We start from the raw sequence: 23,489 nt of genomic DNA, 5'->3' as shown, positions 1-23,489 counted from the left end.
ACCCTAGGGACAAAGAGCTTTTCCTTAACCTTCTAACTTTTATCTTATCGTGTCCTCCATTAAAAGACTAACAAAGAAGGAGAAGGGGCCGGCTCAAGACGAGCGCGAGCAGCAGCCGCGGGGAGGGCGGCGGGGACCGGGGCCACGGCACCCACGGCCCCCCGTTCCCCCCGGAGAACCCTCTGCCCCTCTATCCCTGCCTCCCCCATAGCCCTGCTACCGCCCGACCCTCACCGCGGCAGCCGCTCCCAGGAGTCACCCCGGAGCCCGCAGGGCTGTCCCTCTCCCCTGCCGGCCGCCCCGGCCCGCGCGGGCGCTGCCCCCTCCCGTTCCCGGCCGGGCCGGGGCTTGGGGCGGCCGCCCCCGTGTGCGGGCGTTCCCGGCCGGGCCCGCCCCATCCCGGCCCCCACGTGACCCCGCGCGGCTGGCGGCGCGCGCGTGGAGCGCTGTTTTGTAACCTCCCCCCGCCCCCTCCCGCCCCCCGCCCGCGCCCGCCCCGGAGCCCAGCCCGGAGCCCGGCCCGGGAGCGCCACACCCCCTTCGCCGCCGCCGCGCACCCGATGGCAGCGTCCTCTCCCGCCGCCGCCGTGGGCTCGGAGCTGCCGCCGGAGCCGGGCGGCAGCGGGGGCCCCGGCGGAGGGGCGGACGGAGAGCGGGAGCCGCTGCTGGCGCGGCTGGTGCCCGCGAGCCGCCTGAAGGAGGCGGTGGGCGCGTCCCTGGCGTCGCTGTGCCTCGGCCCCCTCGGCGGAGCGCAGCGCCTCGGGACCCTGGTGGAGTGCCTGGTGCTGAACTACCGCCTGCGGCAGGGCCCGGGCCGGGAGCGCGGGGCCGAGGGGCCGCTGCGCTGCTGCGGCTGCGGGAGGTTCCTGGGCGAGCCGGTGACCGTCCCGTGCGGGCACACCTACTGCCGGCGCTGCCTGCGCAGGGAGCTGCGGGCCCGCTGCCGCCGCTGCCGGGACTGGCTGCTGCCGGCGGGGGGCACCAGCACGGCCGCGGCCCCGCTGCGCACCAGCGTCGTGCTCAACCGGCTGGCCGAGAAGTGGTTCCCGGGCGAGTGCGAGAGGGCGAGGGCTGCGACCCGGCTGGAGGAGCTGCTGGCCCAGGGCCGCTTCCGAGAGGCGCTGGGCGCCGCCAACCAGGCTCTGCGAGCAGGTAAGGCTGGGAGAGCGCGCCTTCCTCCGCCCGTGCCCCGGCGGGACCGGGACGGACTACAGTAGCCCGGGACGGAGGAGTAGCCCGGGACGGCAGCGGTGGGGCCTGGGGGTGTGGTGGAGTAGGTAGATAAGCCCTTATCCCCTCGTGCGGGCCCGTCAGCGATCGGCACGGGCCGGTGAAGAGCGCCCGAAGTTTTCTCGAGTTTGAAGGGATTGGAGGAGCCTCTCCATTGGAGAGCGGAGTGGAGGGGACGTGCAGGCAGGCGCTGGGTCGGGCGCCCGGCCTGGCGGTGGGGTAACACACCTGCCTCTGCTCCCCCAGAGTGACGGGGCGCGTCCCGCACGGGCTCGGCCTGTCCCCCCCGCCCGCTGCTGTGGGACTTGTTTACAGAGGAGCCTGTGGGCTCTGCCTCCTTCTGTGTTTGGTAACCGCCGTGCGCGGGCAAAGAGAAATTCCGTTGGTGTATTTAACCTTGTTTCCTGAGAGAGAGAGACCTATTTTCAGTCTTAAGTGTCACCAAGACAATTCCCAGCAGGCCGGGCCCAGTTGCATAAGCAGACAGGCACGGAGGGGGACAGGTTGTGTAATGGCAGTGACATCATGGGTGGGTGTGGTTGGAGTTTTATATAGTGTTGGAGAGGGTGCAGAGAGGGGAGGTAGAGGCACGCTTTTGGGCTGTCCTGTGCCCGTCCCGATATATGTGTCTGGCTGGTACCATGGACTCTTAAGATACGCTCAATTTTTCAAAGTTTACTCTTTGTAGAGCGAGTCATATTTGTGTGATTGATACACCTAGATGGATCCAGCAAGAGATTCCTTTGTTCTTTTAATTTGACTAAAGATTTTAACACCTGGTGGCATGGGAGGTTCTGTTGTAATTTATACCAGGATTTTTTTTTTTTTCTTTTCAGTAACTTAGAAATTAATATTTTTACAGATTAAGTCTGTTACGTTTCTACAGTTGTCTGCAGTGGAGGGAAAAAACCAAAAGGTTGCATAAGTCTAATCCTTCCAATCTGTTCTGGGGAGATACATTAGGTCTAGTTCCAGAATAAACTGTTCTCAACGTAGGTGGGATTAAGTCGAAGATCTATTTTATATGCTTTTTGGCAACCTAATTTTAAGGGGTTCAGTTTTGGCTATCAATCCTACTTTATTTGTCAGGGTTTCCAAAGGGTAGTATACAGGATGGATTTTAAATCTTGAAACTGTAAGATGCAGACTTGTCCTGAAGTACAGCATTGACTCATACAGGTCGCAAAGAAATCTCAGTAGTTTTCAGTGTAAAACTGATGAATCCAGTACTGATCACATATATTTACAGGGCTCCTGTTTCATGTTTCAAGACTGCTTTGAAAGAATAAAAGAGTAAATTAATTACACAGTTTTTGTTAATCTTTCCTTTTTGGATTTAGGAATATTTTTTAGGTATTTATGGAGAAATAATTTTTATTCTTTTTATGTGAATCTACATCTTCTGTTTTGGCAAAATGGGTTTAAAATTTGAATATACTTACCAGCTGCGATGCTTGTTCAAAATTTCATTATTCAAATTCAGTACATGTGCTAGAAGGTTACTTTAAGGTCCAGTGTACAATTCTTTCCCGTATCTCCCATCCTGAGAATTATCAACATTTCACATATTCTGGAAAAGATAGTGAAGAACTTTGTGAGTCAGAGTGCAGACATACGTTAAATGTGAATTTAGAGCTGTGGATTCACAACTACAAATTGAAGGTGATTCCAGGCCATTAGATAAATTAATAGCTGCTGGCATACTTTCCATCTTCCTTCAGACCATGAATTTTGAAGATATTTAGAGATGGAAAAGATGTAGCTTAAGAAATGTATTAATGTTTAAAGTCATTCATGTTCCATTTCAGTGTTCCCTTACTGCTGCTTCATCTGTTGCTTTTTAATGCACATAGTTAAAAAGCTGTGATGAGCATAAATCTGATTTCCTAAATAAAGCACTGATGCTAAACCTCTACTCAAATGGCATCTTGTCATAACTTTCTTCCATTTCTGAAAAATTTTAAAGAGGTGTATTTGCTATTGTGCAAAAGTGACTTTAAAAATCATAAGGAATGTTAACATTCATGTAGTCAGTATATTCCTTGCAGGAGTAGGAATGAAATAGCTTAGTTAAAAGGGGTCTCTTGAATTGAAATACAAGTGCAGCTTGCCTTTAATCAAGTGTCCTGAAACACACCACTGATGGGTTGATCTGAATCTCACTCATTCCTGCTGGAGTGGACCTCAGGAGATGTGTTGAGCAATCAGCCTCCTGTTTAAGCAGAGCAAATACTGTGATCAGAGCAGTTTGCTTAACGTTTTGTACAGCTGGATCATGAAAACCTACAGGCTGATGATTCCACAGCTGCTCTGGGCAACCTGCTCAAAGGTTAATTATCCTCATAGTGAAAAATCTTTTCCTTATTTCAAGTCTTAACTGCCATTGTTTTGGTTTATAACTGTTGTCTCTTTTGCTTTTCTACTGTGTACTTCAGTAGAGTCTTCTATGTAACCCACTTTTGGATTCTGAAAAGGTGCTGTGTTCTCCCAATGCCTTCAGGAATTATTTTCTGCTAAACAAGTCCAGTTCTTTTGGCATTTTCTTAAGGGTTGTGTGTTCCACTTCTGATTAGAAAGGTGGTCCTGTAGTACTGTGTTAATAAATACTGTATCCTAAAGTATTTCTACATAGTTTGTTTGATGTGCATGTCTTTTATTTTGAAGCATTTGCCGTATTAAGAACCTTATAAAAAGCATGCAGAATCAGATCATGGGTGATTCATTTATTGGTGTGTTTATACTTATAGCAAGAGCAGATGCTTTGGAAGTAATATAAAACTCAAGAATGCGTATTGAATTTTTTTTGTGTGTGTACTTTCCTATTAATGTAATAATAACAACTGATATGCACAGCTCTATGTTGCAAATACTTGGTGCATTTTTGTGTTAAAATCATTTGTCTTTGGGATTATAGAAGTGAATGATTTCTCACTCATTTCTATAGTATTTGCACTATATTTGGTCACTGAAATTGAAAGTTCAAGAACTAATTATGTTTCTTCTCTCTTTGATCCAAAGATTCAAAATTAGCTTGCATCCTCTCTTTAGGCGAAGAAAACATTAAAATATATGCTGAAACACAGAATAATTGTTTTTTCATTGTAACAAAGCCTGAAAACTAAATTGTTGTTAGAAAATTGAATGTATAAATTTAGATAGAAACAGAGAATTGTTTAGGTTGGAAAAGACCTCTCAGATCATTAAGTCCAACCGTTAGTGCAGCAGTCTGAGTCTATCACTGGACCGTGTTCCTAAGTGCCGTATCTATATATCTTTCAAATCCCTCCAGGGATGGTGTCTCTACCACTGCTGTGGGCAGTCTGTTCCCATGCTTGACAACCCTAACAGTGAAGAAATATTCTGATGCTCATACTAAGCTGCCCTTGCCACCATTTCCCCTCATTATGTTGCTTTTTACCTGGGAGAAGAGATAGCCCCACATGTCTACAACCTCCTTTCACCTACTTGTAAAGAGTCATAAGGTCCCACCTGAGACCTCTTTTCTCCAGGCTAAACTCAACCTTTCTTCATTAGACTTGTATTCCAGGCCCCTTCACCAGCTCTGTTGCCCTTCCCTGGACTTGCTCCAGCACCTCAATGTCTTTCTTGTAGTGAGGGGACCCAGAGCTGGACACAGGATTCAAGATGCGGCCTCACGAGTGCTCAGTACAAGAGGATGATCACTGTCCTGATCCTGCTGGCCACACTAATCCTTGTACAGGCCAGGATGCTTTGGCTTTCTTGGCCACCTGGCCACACATTGGCTCATGTTCAGCTGCTGTTAACCTCGTCTTTTGCCACTGAGCAGCTTTCCAGCCACTTTTACCCCAGCCTGTAGCACTGCTGGAGGTTTGTGTGACCCAAGTGCAGAACCCAGCACTTGTCCTTGCAGAACCTCATAGAGTGGCCTTGGCCCATTGATTGAGCCTGTCCAGATCCCCCTGCAGGGGCTTCCTGCCCTCCACCAGATCAAAACTCCCACCCAAGTTGCATCATATGTGAACTTTTGGTGCACTTGATCCTCTTGTCCAGGTCGTGGATGAAGATACTGAGAGGACTGGCCCCAATACTAAGCTAGGAGAAAAGCTACTAGTAATCATCTACCTTCAGGCTTCTGAATATTCAGACCCAGTTTGTCCTATCTATTGGTCATTCAGTGACTGTGTTTGTATGTTCAGCAGCAGAGTTGGGATCTCAGCTAAACTCTGTTTTGTACTAATTCAGTTGGATGCATTTCTCGTGGGGAAAAAAAAAAAAAGTGGATAAAATGTCCACCTGCTGTAGACTTGAACTCACATTTTTATCTTCAAACTACCCCTCATTTTCTCCCTAGGAAAAAAGGCTTGGAGTTCCTCAGGTCATGTTCTGCACTTGAAAGTCTGAAACAGATGAGCTTCCTCTGATTCTGTGCAAATAGGCAGCTTATCAGAGAACAAAGACCTGCACTTACTGCTGCCTCTGAACAAAGGAGTTTGGTTTGCTGCTAACTCTGTTGGACACCAAAGTGTCAAATACAACACAAAATACTATCTAAAGAGTTTAATCTGAGCTCTCACCTTGCTAAGCTGTAGCAGTCATAAAACACAGCCACAGGAAAACAGGCTTCAGAGTTGTTCTGCTTGCAGAATTAGTGTTTTACTCAGACAAAGAGAGTTTCCCAGACTTCCGTTAAAACAAGCATGTTATTATGTTGAATGTGAAAATGAAACTATCCAGCTTTGGCAATATTTACGTTTGAGGGAAAACTGTCAACTCGAAAGAAAGACAAATCAGGAAGACACTCTAGTTTCAGCTAAATGAATTCTTCTCTGATTTTCTTAACCTTTTCTTTTCCATTAAGATCTTTTTACATGTAGCATTATGAATCTAAATCTTAAGCAATGTGTTGCAATCTATGGGAACATTGGCCAGGATGCCTTCTAGCTGTAGAGCAGGCTAATGTTGGAAATTTATGAGAATTTATACTAGACATTTAGAATAAACAGAATATTAAATTAAAACTATAGCCTCCAAGAAAGCCATTTTTGAAACATACTTAAAGAACTATTTGATTTTAGTATTGTTTACAGTAGACCAAACTTTGACTAGTTTATCTGAGTCAATGAAAACCAGGTCTATTTATAAAAACAATTAAGATCAAAACAGTGTTTTGGCATTTTTTCCAGGCAGCAACTGCAATTAATTGGGTTACAAAACTGCAGTTTCAGTGGCAAGGAGATGGGTGTCTTCCCATTTAGAGGTTGCTGTGCTGAAGGTGCAAAATGCTGTATTGTTGGACATGGGAACTTATCCTTACTGAACACATTTTGCTTTTTTCTGCACTCTAGAAGTTCTCTACTGCAACTCCTTACAACAGGGCTGCCAGCTGGTGCTAAAGGCTTTCTGGAATTGGCTGTTTTTATCATGTAGTGATAAAGCTTAGTTCTGGTACCTCCCAGATGGATGCCACTATGAAAGTGGCATTTCCGGCCATACTCAGAAGGGGAGGGGTCAAGCACTATAAAAGCAAATTGCAGTCTGCAGAAAAACCTGGGTATTCTATAGCAAATTTTGTAATACTTAGACTTTTAATACAAGTGTGGTATAAATTCCTAGGTTTCTGTAGTTTTGATTGGATGTACTGTAAAGTTAACTTAGGCCTCAATTTTTGTTGTCCCAGCAGTACTGAATAGTGCTTTGTGAGCCCCTCTGTTCAGTATTTGAAAATAAATTTTCTTGTTACAAGATACATTAGGATCCAAAATTTGTTCCTCAGCTTATAAGACATGAACCAGGAATTACTTCCACATTTGTTATTCAAACACTAGGCTGTGAGGGAGAAGGTACTCCACTAATTTTGGAAGTATTGTACAAAAAACTGTAATTACGTTATATTACTATGAAAGCAAATCTAATTAAAAATTACAAAATTCTGATTTTTAAAAGATTTTACCTAATTTCTGTCTGCAGATTCCAGTGACTTGATGCTAAGAATTTACAGAGCTGAGTCTCATGTTGGCCTCCAAGAATATAAAACAGCCATAGAAGATCTAAATTTTGTTATTTCAAAAATGCCAAATTGGCCAGAGGTAAGTTGGTATGAAGTCATCATTTTTCAATATTGTGTTTGTAAAATTAATAAATTCCAATTTATACTTGCATCAATTTAAAAACCTAAGCCAACTACTTTAAATGTTGTCTCTTAAGACAGGCAAAATGCTAACAGTAATCTTTAAAATAGTTAACTCATGTGAGACAGGCTCCTGATGAGTGTGGCAGGTCGGGGCTGTTTGACAAATACACTGAGAGTTGGAATAGTTCATGGTGATGTAACCTGTAACAGCTGGGGGTTGGGGCTTGTTTTGTTGTTAATTTTTGTTAACAGAGGGACACTTTGCTGTTTTAGTTTGGAAAGTTTATCTTCAAAAAGCCCAAATAAACTCAGTGGGAGCTGAGCTTTAGAAATAGTATAGGCAGCTGGGGAGTCTGTGGTCTTCAGAACGCGTGTTGTCGCACTGTCTAAACTCTGAACGCAGCAGGAGCAGCAAGATCTTACCACACAAGGGGAGATAACTGCAGTTGTCTTGGTTTCTCTTGTGTTTAGCAATTCTGTGGCTACTGCAAATTCATAAAACCTCCTGCTTTTCACTTCTCAGTGTTGGTAGTACTGTTGAGTGTTTTCTGTGTGTTTGGAAAGAAGCTTCACTTCACTTAACTGAACTTGGTTTGGTGGATGGATTCCTGTAACAATCCTTACCTCTGTAGGAAAATAAATTGTAAAGGGAGGACTAGTAAACTTCCGTTCTTCAGAGTTCATCTTAAAGAAAACTGCCCAAATCCATCAAAGAGAGTGTATGTCCTCATCTGACAGTCTTGTTGAACAGCTGTTACTGTTCATACTGTCAGTCATTGTGTAGAAACTCCATTCTGGGGTTAGGTAGAATTTTTTGGGGGTTTGTTTTGGATTGTTTGTTTGTTTAGGGTTTTTTATGATTTTTGTTTTCGGGGGTTGTTTGTTTCTTTGTTATAGTCTGGGTTTCTTTTTTGTTTTGTTCGTTCATTTTTTAAGTTTCATTTCTGGCCCATTACCCAAATTCCTGTATACAAATAGATATTGTTGTTTCAACTTTTTTTTTTAATAACTGTTGGTTTTATTAAACTTTTTCTATTACTGTCAGTGCAACTTTTAAAAGTTGAGATAAGTTCTTAGTTCCAATGTCATCTACTTTTGAGTAAGTTCAGTAAAATCCAGGAGTTTTTCCTCCCCTTTTTTTTTTTTTATTACAAGGAAAACAATACACTAATTTTTTTTTCCCGGCTGGTATCCAGTGTTCAAGCATAAAATATAGTTGGAAGAAGCAAATAATTCTGAGAGTGCATTATTTTGTTTTAAGAATGTAGGTTGAGAAGTATGTAAGATTGTGTGGATTGTTTTATTTGTATTCACCCTTCTGAAGGCTGGAACCATAAGGGTTTTAATGAAAGAGACTTCAAAAAAAGTATCCTGTAAGCTGTTGTGTGAGGTTATGTAATAATTTGCATTTCTTGTCCCTCTTCCTCCTCTCCAGAGGCTCCAAGAGGGAAATTAAGGGCTGTGAATTCAGCACTAGTGAGGTTTTTTAACCCTTTATATAAGACAAAACAAGTTAACGGAAAGAAGTTATCCTACCAGCCTATCCCATGACTCAAACACAGTAGTGGATGCGTTAGACAAGGGATATGGATCATGCACACTGTGCACAGTTCAGATTTGTTAAAGCTACATTCTTTCTGTCATGGCAGGTTCTATTTCTAGTGCTGAGCCAATGCCTGTAAGATCAATACTGCAGTTTTCCCTATTCTCTACAAATGTCCTTGTGGTATCTCTTTCTCAGGTCTACTTTCAGAAAGGAAAAGTGCTGCAAGACTCTGGCTTTGTAGGTGATGCCTTACAACTGTTTCTACAGTGCTTAGCCCTTGATGAGGACTTTCTTCCAGCCAAGCTAGAAGTAGAAAAGGTAATTTTATTTATGATACTGGATTCCCATCTCTGACTTGATTCCTTTTTGAGACTCCCATTATAATAGACCTTGAGTGTCTAAAATCTTCATTACATACATAGAACGTTCAGGTGAAAGATTCCTTTTGAGATATTTCTTAAATCATACTATGTTGAAGGGTTAGTCCCAATGTACACGTTTCACATACATGTTGAAAAGTACCTGTGTGTTTGAAGTTACTAAATGGATATGTAGAAAACTGGAAAAAGCAGGCAACAAGTGAAATTTTCTGAGTTGGAACCCTCTGTGCCTGGAGCACGACAATTTTTTCTGTGATAATAAAACTTTACATTGAAAAGCTGCATACTACTGAATTAATAATGTCCAACTCTGTTTGACTTGTAGTAGAAAACATTTCTAGATAAATTTCTTTTTTAGCAACATAGGTATGTAGGTTTCTTCCTAAATACATAGGTTTGTTCTCAACTCTGCCTTCAGAGTTACTGCTTAAATAAAGATCTGTTCATGAGATTAACTTCATGTAGATTACCTTCTTAACTTTTGATATGTAAATTTATAATGAAGGTATGTGTGGATTCTTTTTTGTTGTTATTAACATTGGGCTGTTTTTTCTAGATATTGTGTGATGTTTTGTCACCAGAGAAGTTAGGTGAGAGTCTGAAGGAATCTGCTTGGAATTCACCCCATATTAGAAATAAACCTTTTATGCTTGGTTCTGAGGTGGCAGCATCTTACTGCAACTTACAACTTTCTCCTCTGCAGGTAATAAAAACTCTGCAGTAATTTCTGTCTTTGGCTGATGCGTGTACATCAGATATACTGATACCCTGATTTGTCACACTTTCCAGTGTAAATACTGATGTTATGTAATTGGCTACATTGGAGGAAAAGAAGCATGGTTTGGGTGTAATTTTTTTTCATTCGTAGTATTAAAACTCCTCATTTCAGTTAACTAGAAGGAGTAATAAATACAGTATTAGAAGATACTGAAGTTTCATATTAGGGACTCCAAAGCAAAGAGAAATACAATTTTTTTTAAGCAGATGAAATACAATTTTTGTTTTGTTTGAAGCGGGTGAAGATTTTTGAATTGTTAAATCTAAGCAAATTTGAGTACTGTCTTGAGTTAGAAATTTTTGTAGTTAACTAATGGGTACCCACTAACTGTGGGTATCAGTTTGGCTTATGTATCTTTGTCACATCTCACATACTTAGATTTGTGTTACTCCTAGAATACAGTTCGGTTCATCTTACTCTTGCAGAGTTTAGGAAGATCAGATGTACTGGAGCCTGTGAGTGGAGGCTTAAATCGTGCACAGTCTGCCCATGCTCTTAACTCAACAAAAGACCTTGCCAAGGAAGATGGTTTAAAGAGAGTGTCTTCTGAACCCCTTCTCTCTGGCCAAGGAAAAGGTGCTTTGTTAAAAAGAAAGCTTTCCTTTTCAGAACAGGATACAGTTGTATGTGAAGATGGAAGAAACAAACACAAAAAGCAAGGAGGTAAGCAGTCACTTACTGTGAAATTTAAAGTATTTACTGCCTTGTGCATTTGTTTGAAGAAGTATCTTGTCCTGCTTTTCCTCAGAAAGTACAAAAAGGGACATGACACTGGCTTTTGGAGCAGTCCCAGGAGATTTGATTGATGTATCAGATTTTGAGTGCTCTCTATGTATGAGGTAAGATTTTGTTCTTGATTCAGTATTTGTTACAGATGTTTATCTATACAGGCTGTGTATCTGTTACATGTATAAACTGAATGTATGTATACATAACAACTTGTAAGTTGTTACGAGTTCTGATATCAGTCAACAATTTCAGCTTTTCACTATCTCTGCACTAACGTGTATTTAAATGTTATTTGCTACGATGCTGTATACTGTAGGACTCTTTTAATCAAGTTGCCCTTTTAGGTGACCATCAAAGGACAGGATCTTTTGTGATTAAATATTAGGGGTTTTTCAGTCAATAAAACTTATTTTGGGAAGGCTAATGCTTAGATGCATAGCCTGTGAGCCTTGTATTTTTCTGGGAGACATATATGCTTCAGAATGTTAGTCTACTTAAATGTAGCTGATGCTGTATTTGAAAACTCCTACTGACTAATCTTGATATCCAAATAAATACTGTAAAACATTTGGTGTATAGTGAACTATTCATAGTTATGCTGTAGGTAATACTGCTGCTAAAACAATCCAGTTTCTCAAAGAATCACCACCTGATTTTGTGTATTCGGAATCTCTGTGTAGGGAGACCAAAATCTTTGCATATTGGGGTAAATGTTTAGTTACCTGGAGTTTTGGAATGTATTCAGCTTCATCAGAAAACAAAACAGTAAGTGTTGCAGTAAATGGGAACCAAACTGCAGTATAGAGGAAAAAGTAGAATAAGGAGACTGGGGACTAATTGTTTACTTTGTTATAGCATAACTAGTCTTAAAAAATCAAGAGATTAATCACTGAGATTTTTAGGAAAACACACACTGGCCATGACATCTAACTTCTAATAATTTTGTTTCAGACTATTCTTTGAGCCAGTAACAACCCCTTGTGGACATACTTTTTGCAAAGGTTGTTTGGAACGGTGTTTAGATCATGCTCCACAGTGTCCACTCTGTAAGGAAAGCTTGAAAGAGGTATTGTTTCTCAGTAAAGCTCACAAATACAAATACTGTATAATTTTAAAGGCTGTTTCACTTGAACCCAACAATTTGGGTTTGCTTGGATTATGGATTGCTAAAATGGAAAAGGGTCTCAGGGTCTTAGAGGTTTTATGTTTCTGTGACCATTTACTTCAGTGGTATAATTCAATCCTGCATATTTGTAAGCTTTGGTAACTCTTCAGTTAAACCTCTCTGTGATTTCTATACACTTTTCTTATCAGTATGGCTGTATATACTGGGAAATCAGTTCTGTTTCTCGTAAGCATAGAAATACAAACTGAGTTAGACATTCAAATTGTCAGACACTAAGAACTTACACAGAGAATCTAATTTTCAAATATTAGAGTATCATTAGGTTTCAATTAATGAAACAAAAACTTCAGAGCTGTAAATTTTCATGAGTTTTGTAACATTTCATAGATCATGTTTTTATAAAAAAAGCTGCATTTTCTCAAGCTTTTTGTTAAGATACATGATTTTTTTTTATTATTGTTCACAGTACCTTGCAAACAGAAAATACAGCGTCACAGAACTGCTGGAGGAATTAATAATGAAATATTTGTCTGATGAATTATTTGAGAGAAAAAGAATTCATGCTGAAGAAACTGCAGAACACTCCAAGTAAGCTTCCTGTCTTGAAAAACTTGAGAAATTAGTATGGAAATGTTCTATTATTTTTATAGTCATTAATTGTGGTATATTATAGGTGCAAGAAGGAGTATGAAGCTTGTCCAGGTCCCTCTGGGTATCATCCCATCCTTCAGTTGTGTCAACCACACCACTCAGCTTGGGGTCATCAGCAAATTTGCTGAGGGTGCAGTCAATCCCTTTGTGTGTGTCATTGATGAAGACATTAAACAGGGCTGGTCCCAGTATGGACCCCTGAGGGACACCACTGGTCACTGGGACTCTGAGCCATTGACCTCTGCCCTCTGGGTGGAATCATCCAACCCTTTATTGTCCATCTAACAGCCCACCCATCAAATCCATCTCTCTCGAATTTGGAAAGGACATTGAGGGGAGAACTCTTTACAGAATTGCAAATAAAATTACATCTGTAGCCCTTCTCTTGTCACTCCATCATACAAGGTCACTTGGTTGGTCAGGCCAAGTTGGAGGAGGCTTTGAGTAACCTGATCTCTAGTGGAAGATGTGTCTGCTTGCAGCAGAGGGATTGGAGCTAGATGATCTTTAAGGTCCCTTCCAACCTAGGCTGTTCTGTAGTTCTTTCTATGAAACATGTTTCCCCTTCCGTTTCTCTTTCTGCTTTGCACTGTCAGGGAGCTTTGGTTTTAGGTTTGCTGCTGTTAATGAAATTGTCTTCAATTGACTGCAGAGTCTCAGAGACTTGAATCTCTTGCAAAGCAATTCATAAAAGATACTAATCATATACAGACAGATGTGTTGTTTATCTCACAGAGAGTTCTTCAAATACGTAGAGCATCATGTATTGTAGATATGAATGTTGGAAAGCTATTTAAAACTACAGCTCATGCAACTTAATTAACAGAATCCATCCAGTAGAATTATGTTTTATAGTCTAAAAGGCATTAAAATTAAATACCTAGTAATGTTTTAGTGATAGATTGATTGCATTTACTATTAGCTCTACATACTTGATAAAATAGGATGAAAAGATACTTTGTTTTTCAGTTACCTTGCTGAGGCATATTGCAAGGTGCAAATTACACACTGGGTTGCATATTGACATCTGGAGTCCTTCCTTGAAAATAATCTAAATGGTGACCTAGCTCTATGTAGTTACTACTACATCTTTTTACTTACAGGAAAACTGTGTCTCTGAGGGCTCAAATCCTTTTATAGCTCAAACTAAAGCAAAAATCAAAAAGTAGCTGACACTCCCATCCCAAAGCAGAGCCCTTCATTCATTATGCTAGATACTCACTACCTAGATAACAGCGAGTCTTACTGTCCAGTATGTATGCAAATCAGTACATAGGTATTCAGCCACTGTTACCAGTATGTGGGTTTATCATTCATGAAAGTTTCTACAATATATTTTGACTTGGAAAAGAGTGCTTTATGACCTCAAACAAAGCAGAAATACTGAAAAAAATGGCATAGCTCAATGTTTAGATTTTGAAGGCATGTATTTCTTTTTGTGTTCTCTTGAAGCTTGACCAAGAATGTTCCAATGTTTGTTTGCACTATGGCATATCCTACTGTGCCTTGCCCTCTCCATGTATTTGAGCCAAGATACCGACTCATGATTCGCAGGAGTATGGAAACTGGAACGAAACAGTTTGGGATGTGCATAAGTGATTCTCAAAATGGGTAGGTTTACATCCTAATTCTAAGCTTCCATCTATTTTGTCATTTTTAATCACAAAAAGCGTCTTTTCAGAAGTGTATAATTGCATTACTGACAAGGTCTCTTTATAGTTTTGCAGATTATGGTTGCATGCTGCAGATTAGGAACGTTCATTTTCTACCTGATGGACGGTCTGTTGTCGATACAGTTGGTGGAAAGAGATTTCGAGTTTTACAGAGAGGGATGAAAGATGGTTATTGCACTGCAGACATTGAATATTTGGAAGATGTTAAGGTATCCAGAATGCTGTCTAAATACTTACTAATATTAATATATCAAGATTTTTGCTTGATTTGTTCTTGAAAGTTCTCTTTCAAATTTTCAGGTCCCTAGAAGCTAACTTAATTTTTTTCTATAAAATAAATTAGAAAACAATAGTTTTTGTTTCAACAATAGTTTGAAGGTGTAACTTTAAAAATATTATAATATTGCTTTACCATTCAGTCATTAGCAGTCAAGGTTATGGAGAACACAAGAAATGTATCTAAATTCAGTTGAAATTTATGAATGGTTTTTGATTTTAGCCTAAAGCCCTTAATTGTTTATCACTAATCATATTTTCATAACTTTCCTCCTACAGGTTGCTGATGAGGAAGAACTAAAGAAATTGAGAGAGCTTCATAATTTCGTTTACAATCAGGCCTGCAGTTGGTTCCAAAACTTAAGAAACAAATTTCGCACTCAAATTCTTCAGCACTTTGGACCAATGCCTGACAGGGAGGAAAATATACAGGTGAGACATCATTTAATATTCATTATTAGATGCTTATTTTGAAAAATAAAAACCCTATTGCCAACTGCTAAATATTAAAAGAAAAACTCCCACTTTTTTCACCAGCTTCAAAGACAATGGTGCTTGCATCTTGTTTCTCTTACAGTGAGTAACAAAAAGCAGTTCTGTCACTGGTCAGCAGTTTCTCCAGGAAAGGATGATATGCTGCTGTGGAAATAAAACTAGTAAACTGAAAGCACTTTAAGTTCTTGTAACAGTTAAACTGTTAGTTTGTGTAAAGCTGTTAGAATTCAAAATGAAAAAGCTCTCTATTTTCTCCCTGTGAAAGTAAAGAAACTGAATCTGCCACATGCAGGCAGTTACCTTTGGCTAAGAGGTAATCACAAATAACACTTTACTCCTTTCTGAGCTTTTCATAAACTGCTGCAGCTGCTAGCATTTGACAAATGTTTCTTGAGAAACTAGCTGCAGCAATCTATTTTGATGGTTATTATAAACAATTAATAAAGGTAAGATCCTGAGGGAGTGGAGGCTGTAGAAAAGTAACATTTAAAAATATGTAAGATTGGTTTTCAAAGCAGAGTTTTATGTGAATTGGGATCTTAGGGGAGCTTGTCCCTCACCCATCTGCCACATATTTCTGTAAAATTATATTAACCTGTCTGGGGGGACTATAGATGCTGTAGAGGCTGGTGTGTGAAGTCAGGAGTGATTTTAGAACAATTCAATAAAAATAGATTTAAAATAGCATATTAGGAAAGAGGAATATTTGTGCAAAATCAGAATAATTAGCAGGGTAGCATTACAGTGGTTGTGTACCTGAGATTTATAATAGGTAACAAATGTCTCAGCTGTGTGGTAACAACTACAAATGAGGAAATGTTATCCTGGAATGTACCACTACCAGTAATGTTTTTGCAAATCATTTGAGGTACTTAATATTCTCTGCCGTGGTAGGACATCTACTGAAGAGTATTAAGTCCAGTTCAAGGCCTGACATCTAATGGTTGCTGTTGGTAATTAAAGTACAAGAAAAAGTTACAGGGTTTTAACTGCTTAGAAGAAACTTGCTAAGTAGTCCTGCTCTGTCTAGAGGGTAATGAGAAGGGGAGTGGAATTGGGACGTGACAGAGAATTCCATCAAATAATTAAAATGAAAACATTAGGCTTCAAGAATATTCAAGCCTTAAGAAGAGCATGACAAGTATTAGATTTAATTTTTATCAGGGAAATTTGTCATTGGGTGACTGTCCTGTGCTTAGCCATCTTTTCCCAAGGAACCTATGAGCTTCCTATGTTGTCTTAAAAATAATTGCTTTATAAAGCTTAGTTTAAGTGTACTTTGTTTGACTTCTCAGTTGACAAGAAGAGACCCTTTCAACACTCTTCTAGTATTGTAGCCCTGGGATTCTCTAGTTGGCATCAAACTTAAAAGTAGTCTTGGTCATTGATGACTTTATCTTTTGATATCTTCATGGAAGTCAACTACACAGCACTGGTTATTGGTAACCAGCTTATGTTTTATTTCTAGGCAATGCCCAATGGTCCTGCTTGGTGTTGGTGGCTTCTAGCTGTTCTGCCAGTAGACCCCAGATACCAGCTGTCAGTTCTCTCCATGATGTCTTTAAAGGACCGTCTGATAAAAATTCAACATATACTCACCTATTTTTCTAGAGACCAGTCCAAGTGACTAACCGCCTGGGTCTTCCTGAGAAGTTACTCTGTTCTGGTTGTAGTAGCAGCTGGAATTTTTGCTGCCTTTGCACATCTAGCACTGGTTTGAGAAGTGTAATGGAACTTTCTCTCCACCTTCCTGGCTTCCTGAACCACATGGTTCATTGAATGCACACTTTCTTCAACTGTGAGAGAAGACCATTGACAATTGCACAGTCAATCCAGCTAGATATGTTTTTCACGTTATCTACATTAAAATTTGCACTATGTAGAAAGAACCTTTTTGAGACTTGGTCATTTTAGCAGTTGACTTTTCTAAGCTGTGGAAGAGCAGGAGTTAAGGCCGACAGTCCAAGTTTACAACATTGAGGAGGTAATAAAAGTTTTGCAAATGTTTGCCTCAACTGTTTTTTTGCTGTTTGCACAAATATTTGAAATATAGTATCGAATGTCACAGTTGGATATTACTACTCTTGTTTAACTATCTTGACCATAAATATGGCACAGATTTTTTTAAATTATCTTGTAAATGTATGCATCACAAAACAGGTGACATGAACTGTATGCTGAACTGAGAGCCAACTTTAAGGAACAAATGCAGAAAAAAAAGGTACTTCTGTCTAAAAATACTTAAACTGTGAATATGGTTTACATACCTAGGCCTGTACATTTTAAAGAGGAAACTGAAATCTGAATGCTAGTACCAGTTACATTTTTACTGGGCTTTTCAGGCTGTTCTTCCAGAGCACACACTTAGTTTGTAGAGCTTAGAAGAAGAAATCTTAGAGTGTGCGTGCGTGTGTCTATCGGGGATTGTGCATCCAGGATTCAAAAGCTTAAAGTTTTATTTGAACCTTTTGAGTTGGTGCAAATGTGAGTTCTATGCCTTATTCATATAAATAGTAGAGCACACTGCAGTGGCAAGGTTAGCATCATGCTGCCATTAGGTACTTTTTGTAATTAAAAGTTTGCATATTTGTGAATATGTCTGATACTGGCTTTCTTGTATGTAAATCATTTGTAAAATATTTCTTAAATCTTGCTTTTGCTAATATATTTAATTTTCAATAAAAGCTAAAAGTTTGTAATATTTTTAACTTTGTCAGAAACTTAAAGTCACTTTCCTTTTCCATATGCTTCTATTCTGGGATCTTAAGTAAATCCAGAAGCTGCTGTTTAACCTACATTAAGGTTGTGAGCACTTCATGATGTAACTGGTATGTTCATAATCTGTTTCTGATTATAGTACCTGTCTCAGACTGATTATTGGTCAGAAAAGTTTTTTCCTGGTGTCCTGCTTTTCTTTCTGCTTTGTTTAAATCAGGTCTGAAATTTGCATTTTGCAAAACTTAAAAGTTATAGGAACCTGTCCTTGCAGCGCAGTGAGGTATTTCACTGACTTGCTAGTCAGATACTCTGGCCGTGTTCTCTTCTGGAGTTCAAGGCTGTAGGCAGCCTGAATTCTCCTGGATCATCTTCCAATATCACTTTCAATCTAGGGCAAATTTCCCCTTTAGGGTATGACTAAAGTCCTGGGTGAATATTTGGAAAGCTATATTTGCATAATAAAAGAAGAAAGGGAATCCTCTATTCTTCCACATCCATATGCTATAACCTTAGAAATGTAGTCTTTATATCACCATGATCTTCTTAAGAATGCAGGTGGCAAGACTTTTTTTTCCTTGGCAATGAAAAGTCCCTGTAGCCAGGCTTGAAATACCAAAATAAACTAGTGGTGATTTCTTTTTTTTTTTAATTCTTGCCAAGAGCTTGAGTTTGAAATTGAGTATTCCCTAGTCTGCTGAAAGATGTGGCTTTTAAGTGTCTTTATAAGCTCCCATGACTTGTTAATACAGTAAATTTGCAAGTGTCAATTGGGTTGCACTTCTCTGTGCATAAAGGAGTTTTACTTCTGGAATTGTATAAACTATGTAAGGCAAAATTTCATTGAAGAAAAGCAACAATATAAAAAGCAAATTTATTGTGTTTAACAAATGTGCATTAAGGATAATTATAAGAACCACTCTTCAGTAACCATTCCACAGATGAGCTCTTGGGAATGATAGAAAATTGAGATTGGAGATGAAAGATTTTTAAGAGTTTTCTCAAACTGGATTTTTTTAAGTGAATATTTTGTGTACCAGATTGTCATTTTGTGCAGTTCCAGTGGGATAGAGCAACAAACTCAACTGAACGTTTGCAAAACAAACATTGCAGTAAATAGGTTGGAGAGAGTACCATGCTGTACTTTGTACAGTGTATTTTGAATTTGGGGAGTACTTTGTTACAGTTATTTTTTAAATTTTCTTCCCCATCAACCAGCATAGATTCTTTAGCTATGGAACAATAAAACAGCTGGGTAAGGACCAAGTTTGATCACCTTATACTGTTATAGTAAGGTTAAAAATCAATGTAACTAAGCCTAAATGGAATGCAAGTGATCTAGACTTGGGCAAAAGGGAAAAGGGGAAAGCTCACTTCCTATGAAAGCAAAGTACAACACTATTAATGAGTTTACCTGATGATGAGCAATAGTCAACAAAAGAGTCAACCTCTCATTTTCTGTCAGACTTAAGGGAGTCTCCTTTGCTGGGTAGCACTCCTGAACAGCCAACAAGAGCTACCCTAAATTATTGTTGGGGCACTTTATTTATGAGATTGTGCCTTCTTTGTTCAGTCATAAGATTGACAAGTTGTTGTAGAAATGTTTTTTGTGTAAGCATGAGAACAAAATTAGATGTGTCTGAAAGATTGGTGAGCCATAAATTGCTATACAGTGAATGGGATGTGCGTGTGTTAATATAAGAGAGCTCATAAACTTCAACGTGATGGGGTGGAGTCATCATACTCAGAAATATCTGCCTGGAAGTGATGTGTGTTTTGGCAAGGACTTCTTCCCACTTTTGTAATTCTTAATTTATGATTAATATTTACCTCCAGCCTTTTACCAAACGTCATTTCTTGTAACAGCTTGCTGCCCTGGATGAGCACTGACGAACACTAAGTGCAGAAAGTTCAGTTTTCCTTATATGAAATGGCAACTTCATATTTCTCCATCTAACTTGATTTTTCTTCTGGTAATTGTCAGGTATTTGTCACATTCATTCTAGCAAGTTTTTCTTTGGGACAACGTGCAAAGATGACTGTAAGATATGGGGAGTGATGGGAGTGCAACTTGAAGCAATGTTAGAACATTAGTAGAAAGATGTTTGCTCATGAAAGATGAGGCAAGGTTCAGACATTGCTAAATGCTTTATAAAACTTGGTAATCTTTTTGGTTTTTTAGGTGATCTAACCCATTCCTTGGAGCTTTGCATCAGCATGTGTGGGGTGGGGTAAATATCTGTTAGATACTCAAACTGTGCTTTAGACTGATTAATTACAAATGACAGAGGGCATAGAGTTACCTGCACAGCTGATCCTGGAGAACAGCACAAGGGAGACCAACAGCAGTACCAGGCTGTGCTCACTTGACACTGGGGCAGGGACAGTTCCCAGAGAATGGTTGCTTTTAAGTACTGTCAGGAGCAGTAGACAAACCACATCTGCCTGGCCTGCACCTCACCAAGGCTGAGATGTTTTTTGACTTGGACTATAAAGACCTGGCTATCTACAACTGGATTTATAATGGGAAGGTTTTCTACTTTTAGATGAAATACCTGTTTAAGGAAGATAGTATCCATGGTGTCATGCTGCAATCCGTCCATTATCCTTGCATTTATGCACTTTTCTGCAATTAAAAAAACCTAAAAAACATAAAGCTGTAAAATGTTTAATCATAGGATTTAAGATATTCTAAGGCCTTTACCAAAACCAAACAGAGTCCATTGAGCCTTGGTTTTTGTGAAGTTATGCTTTCCTGTCTGCTCATGACTGCAACTGCTTTGATGAGCAAAGACAAGTAGCAGGACTTCATCATGGATTTTAAAAAATTTAACACTTTTGCTTGTAGAAGTTATGTAGTTAAACTGGAGTCAGAAATGCCTATAGGGATGTGACAGGTTCTCTAGGACAAAATGTTTTGAGTGTTTGAGAGAAAGTAGTTGGTAAAAGAAGTCTTCACAATCCCAGTTGAGATGTTTGGTTTTGTTTGGTAAATAAGCTGGAAGGATGTCCTATATTGGACATAACTTTTAAAGCATACTGAATACAAACCTGTACTAGCTATGAAACTGGCCTTTTAGTAGATGTTTAGTGTTAGAAAAAGGAAATGATGTAATGGGAAACCAGAGGCTGTGCCATATTAAGACAAATATAGTCACTTTCCAATCCAAACAAATTCTCTGGGGCTTGGCATCTTAATTATATTGTCTGTTTGAGTGAGTGTTGGTTCCCTGTGCTCAAGAGCTTTCTGGTCTGTCAGCTCAGAATGTTTTTATCAGCATAAAGAACTGTAGGAGGGGCTTGACAAAGTGGGCTACTAGCTTCTCCCTGACAGTGCTGTAAGGGGAGGGACGATGTTTCTTTTTTTTTTTTTTTTTTTTTTTTTTTTTTTTTTTTTTTTTTTTTCTTTTTCTTCTTCCTTCTTTTTTCCCCTCCTGCATCAGACCTCACTTGATTCTGACTGAGAGTTCCTTGCAGGGGCCACAGCCCATCCTCTTTCCTCTGCCAGCATACTGTTCAGCAGATGCTACAGCTGCCTGGTAGATGAAATCCTGGGGTCTGAGAAGCACCAAGTAAACGACAGCCCATTCTTTTCTGTGAAAAGCTCTGTCGTTTAAAAAGACTTGAACTTAATGCTTGATATTCACAAGCATCTGTTGAGCTTCTGGCAGCTTGTTTGCTGTACTGTTTTTCTGTGAAGATATCATCCTACTGGTGATGGCATCTGTCATCAGGAAGGGAGAGAGAGAGAAAAGCTGTTACAGTTCATTCTTTTACCAACTTCTGTGCAAATGCATCTTCATTCCTTCCTAAAAAAGTTTTGAATTTTTACCTCCCACAGGGAACAAGTCTAAGATCACCTTTGCAGTCAGGGAGTACCCTTCAGGAAGTAAATCCTGTCCTGTGAAAAGCTCCCCACTGTAGCTGAACTGACATTTCATTGTTATACAGAAGACAACAGGACCTGAGTTCTGCTAGGAGAGTCCCAAGGCAGAAACCCAAAGCTCTCGAGGCAAGCTTGCTTGCAGTTACTTAAGGAAACAAACTGAGAGCATGGGGGGGAAAGGGACATCAAGTTCTTCCCACAGATCTCTGTTAAGCACTCTCCTTTGAGGGAAAGGTTATCTTTTGCCCTTTCCTCCAGCAGCAAGGGGATGAAATCACTTATAACCAGCGTGGCTGTTCTAACACGTAGAGTGCATGTTAGGTTTTGTGTGGATAGATGTGCTTTGAAGTCCCAGCTGCAACACCAACTTCGTGTATCCTGATAAGGCTGATTAGTAAGAGCCTGTTTTGCCTTAAGATCTAAAATTCTTATGCAAAAGTGCAAGAGGAGATGCTTAAGTGGCTTTAGGTCCCTCTCACCCAGGTAGGCATCGCACAGCAACAATGAGGAGCTTTGAATGCAGACATTTAGATCACAGGTGGAACAGGGATCTGGGAACTTGGACTGCAATGCAATTCTAGAGGCACTTCAGCTCTGCATGAAATTCTGAGTTTGTATTGGGGTGGGTTTTTTGTTGTTTTTGTTGTTTGTTTGTTTTTTTTGGGGGGGGTGTTTGTTTGTTTGGCTTTGGGTTTTGTTAGTTTAGGTTTGTTTTTTAATTAACCCTCAATGAAACTCATATAAATTTCTCCTCTAGTACATGCTTTGAAACAAGTCTTGAATGTTCCAGCAACACTGACACTTTATTTTTGCCTGAGCCCAAAATGTTCGCATTCTCATGTGTAAGCTTTTGGAAGTTTTGAACAGGTAGTGTCATCTGAATATGCATAGGCCATGCTAACTGCAACACAATCCAAATACAGTGCTACTGGCACCTCTGATTTTATTTTAAAATATGGCTCAGAATTTCTACCACTATTTCACAATTAAGTTGTGGTGCTAAAGAAATCACTGAGACTGTAGGAAAAGGTCCAAATGCCCACCTCAGTGAGGGAATAATCATAATTTTTCTTTGGGTATGAATTACTTTAAAACAGGGACTGCCTTAATGCCATCCCCAAGAAGTCTAAAGCACATTCTCTCCTAGGCCTTCAATTAACTTTTACAGCACCCCACAGGCAGTAGATGTTAAAAACATACCTTCAGTGTTCTGGATAGATGCTTTAACCTTTGGGCTGTGGATGGAGAACAAACCTGTGGGAGCCATGACTGATTTTTCCCTTATTGTTACAAAATGGGGGGGGAGGGAGTTGGGTGTGGCTTTTTTGTGGAAATGAAATTATGTTGGCAACGCTGAGCACCAGCTGCCACTCACCTGTACCTGAAAGAGTATGGGATGTAAAAGTTCTGCCCTCAGCCCTTCCCTCTGCTAAGTCCCAACAGTTCTTTGCTGATAGCTTTAAAGAACATTTACTGTTAAGCAGGTAACTGCTAAGTAGGACATGATCTAATTCAGGGTCCTAGATTCCACAGCAGGTGCTTAAAAGACTTTCATTACAGGTATTCCAGCTCAATTTACCAAATACAAATAAACTTCATTAACTGCTCTATATAATAGTTTCTGTGAAGATAAAAGCACTTCTTTATTCAAGAGTTTGTTAGAATTGTTTTTAAAATTGGACCGAAAAAGCACAAGTGCTACAAGAGCAAATTCTGACTGCACCAATTTTCACTTTATTGCATCAATGTAATAGTTGAAATGCCAAATCAAAGGAAAGTATTTTCATTTCACAACAAAAGCTTTGTGAAGAAGTTTCAGCTCAACTAAACAGCTGACCTTTAGGGCAGCTACAGAAAATCCTTGCAGATCTGACAGACTTTGCAGGTTTTGC

General features: G+C 40.0%; 2 protein-coding genes across 3 annotated transcripts in view; one reads left to right on the top strand and one right to left on the bottom strand.

Moving 5' to 3' along the window:
* Positions 1-336, bottom strand: part of TRMT9B (tRNA methyltransferase 9B (putative)) — a 110,361-nt gene extending 110,025 nt beyond the window's left edge. The window contains exon 1 of one of the 2 annotated variants that reach the window (XM_083860747.1): positions 235-336. The gene's annotated coding sequence lies outside the window, so the exon portion shown is untranslated. The remainder of the gene's footprint in view (positions 1-234) is intronic. The other variant, XM_083860749.1, reaches the window with a different exon arrangement.
* Positions 337-560: 224 nt separating this feature from the next.
* On the top strand, positions 561-17,738 carry LONRF1 (LON peptidase N-terminal domain and ring finger 1; the record flags this gene model as incomplete). Its single annotated transcript, XM_083861248.1, has 12 exons — positions 561-1,152; positions 7,180-7,298; positions 9,084-9,206; positions 9,825-9,971; positions 10,472-10,709; positions 10,795-10,885; positions 11,727-11,841; positions 12,368-12,489; positions 14,005-14,163; positions 14,272-14,434; positions 14,781-14,933; positions 16,465-17,738. The coding sequence occupies 12 exons, from the start codon at positions 561-563 to the stop codon at positions 16,621-16,623; spliced, it is 2,181 nt and encodes a 726-aa protein (XP_083717374.1). The 3' UTR covers positions 16,624-17,738.
* Between the last annotated feature and the right edge of the window lie 5,751 nt (positions 17,739-23,489).

The sequence above is a fragment of the Zosterops lateralis genome (genome assembly GCF_965231275.1).
Source record: "Zosterops lateralis genome assembly, chromosome: 5".
NCBI classification, from domain to species: Eukaryota; Metazoa; Chordata; class Aves; order Passeriformes; family Zosteropidae; genus Zosterops; species Zosterops lateralis.
The sequence above is the reverse complement of the archived record's forward strand: the minus strand, read 5'-3'. Positions and strand labels throughout refer to the sequence as shown.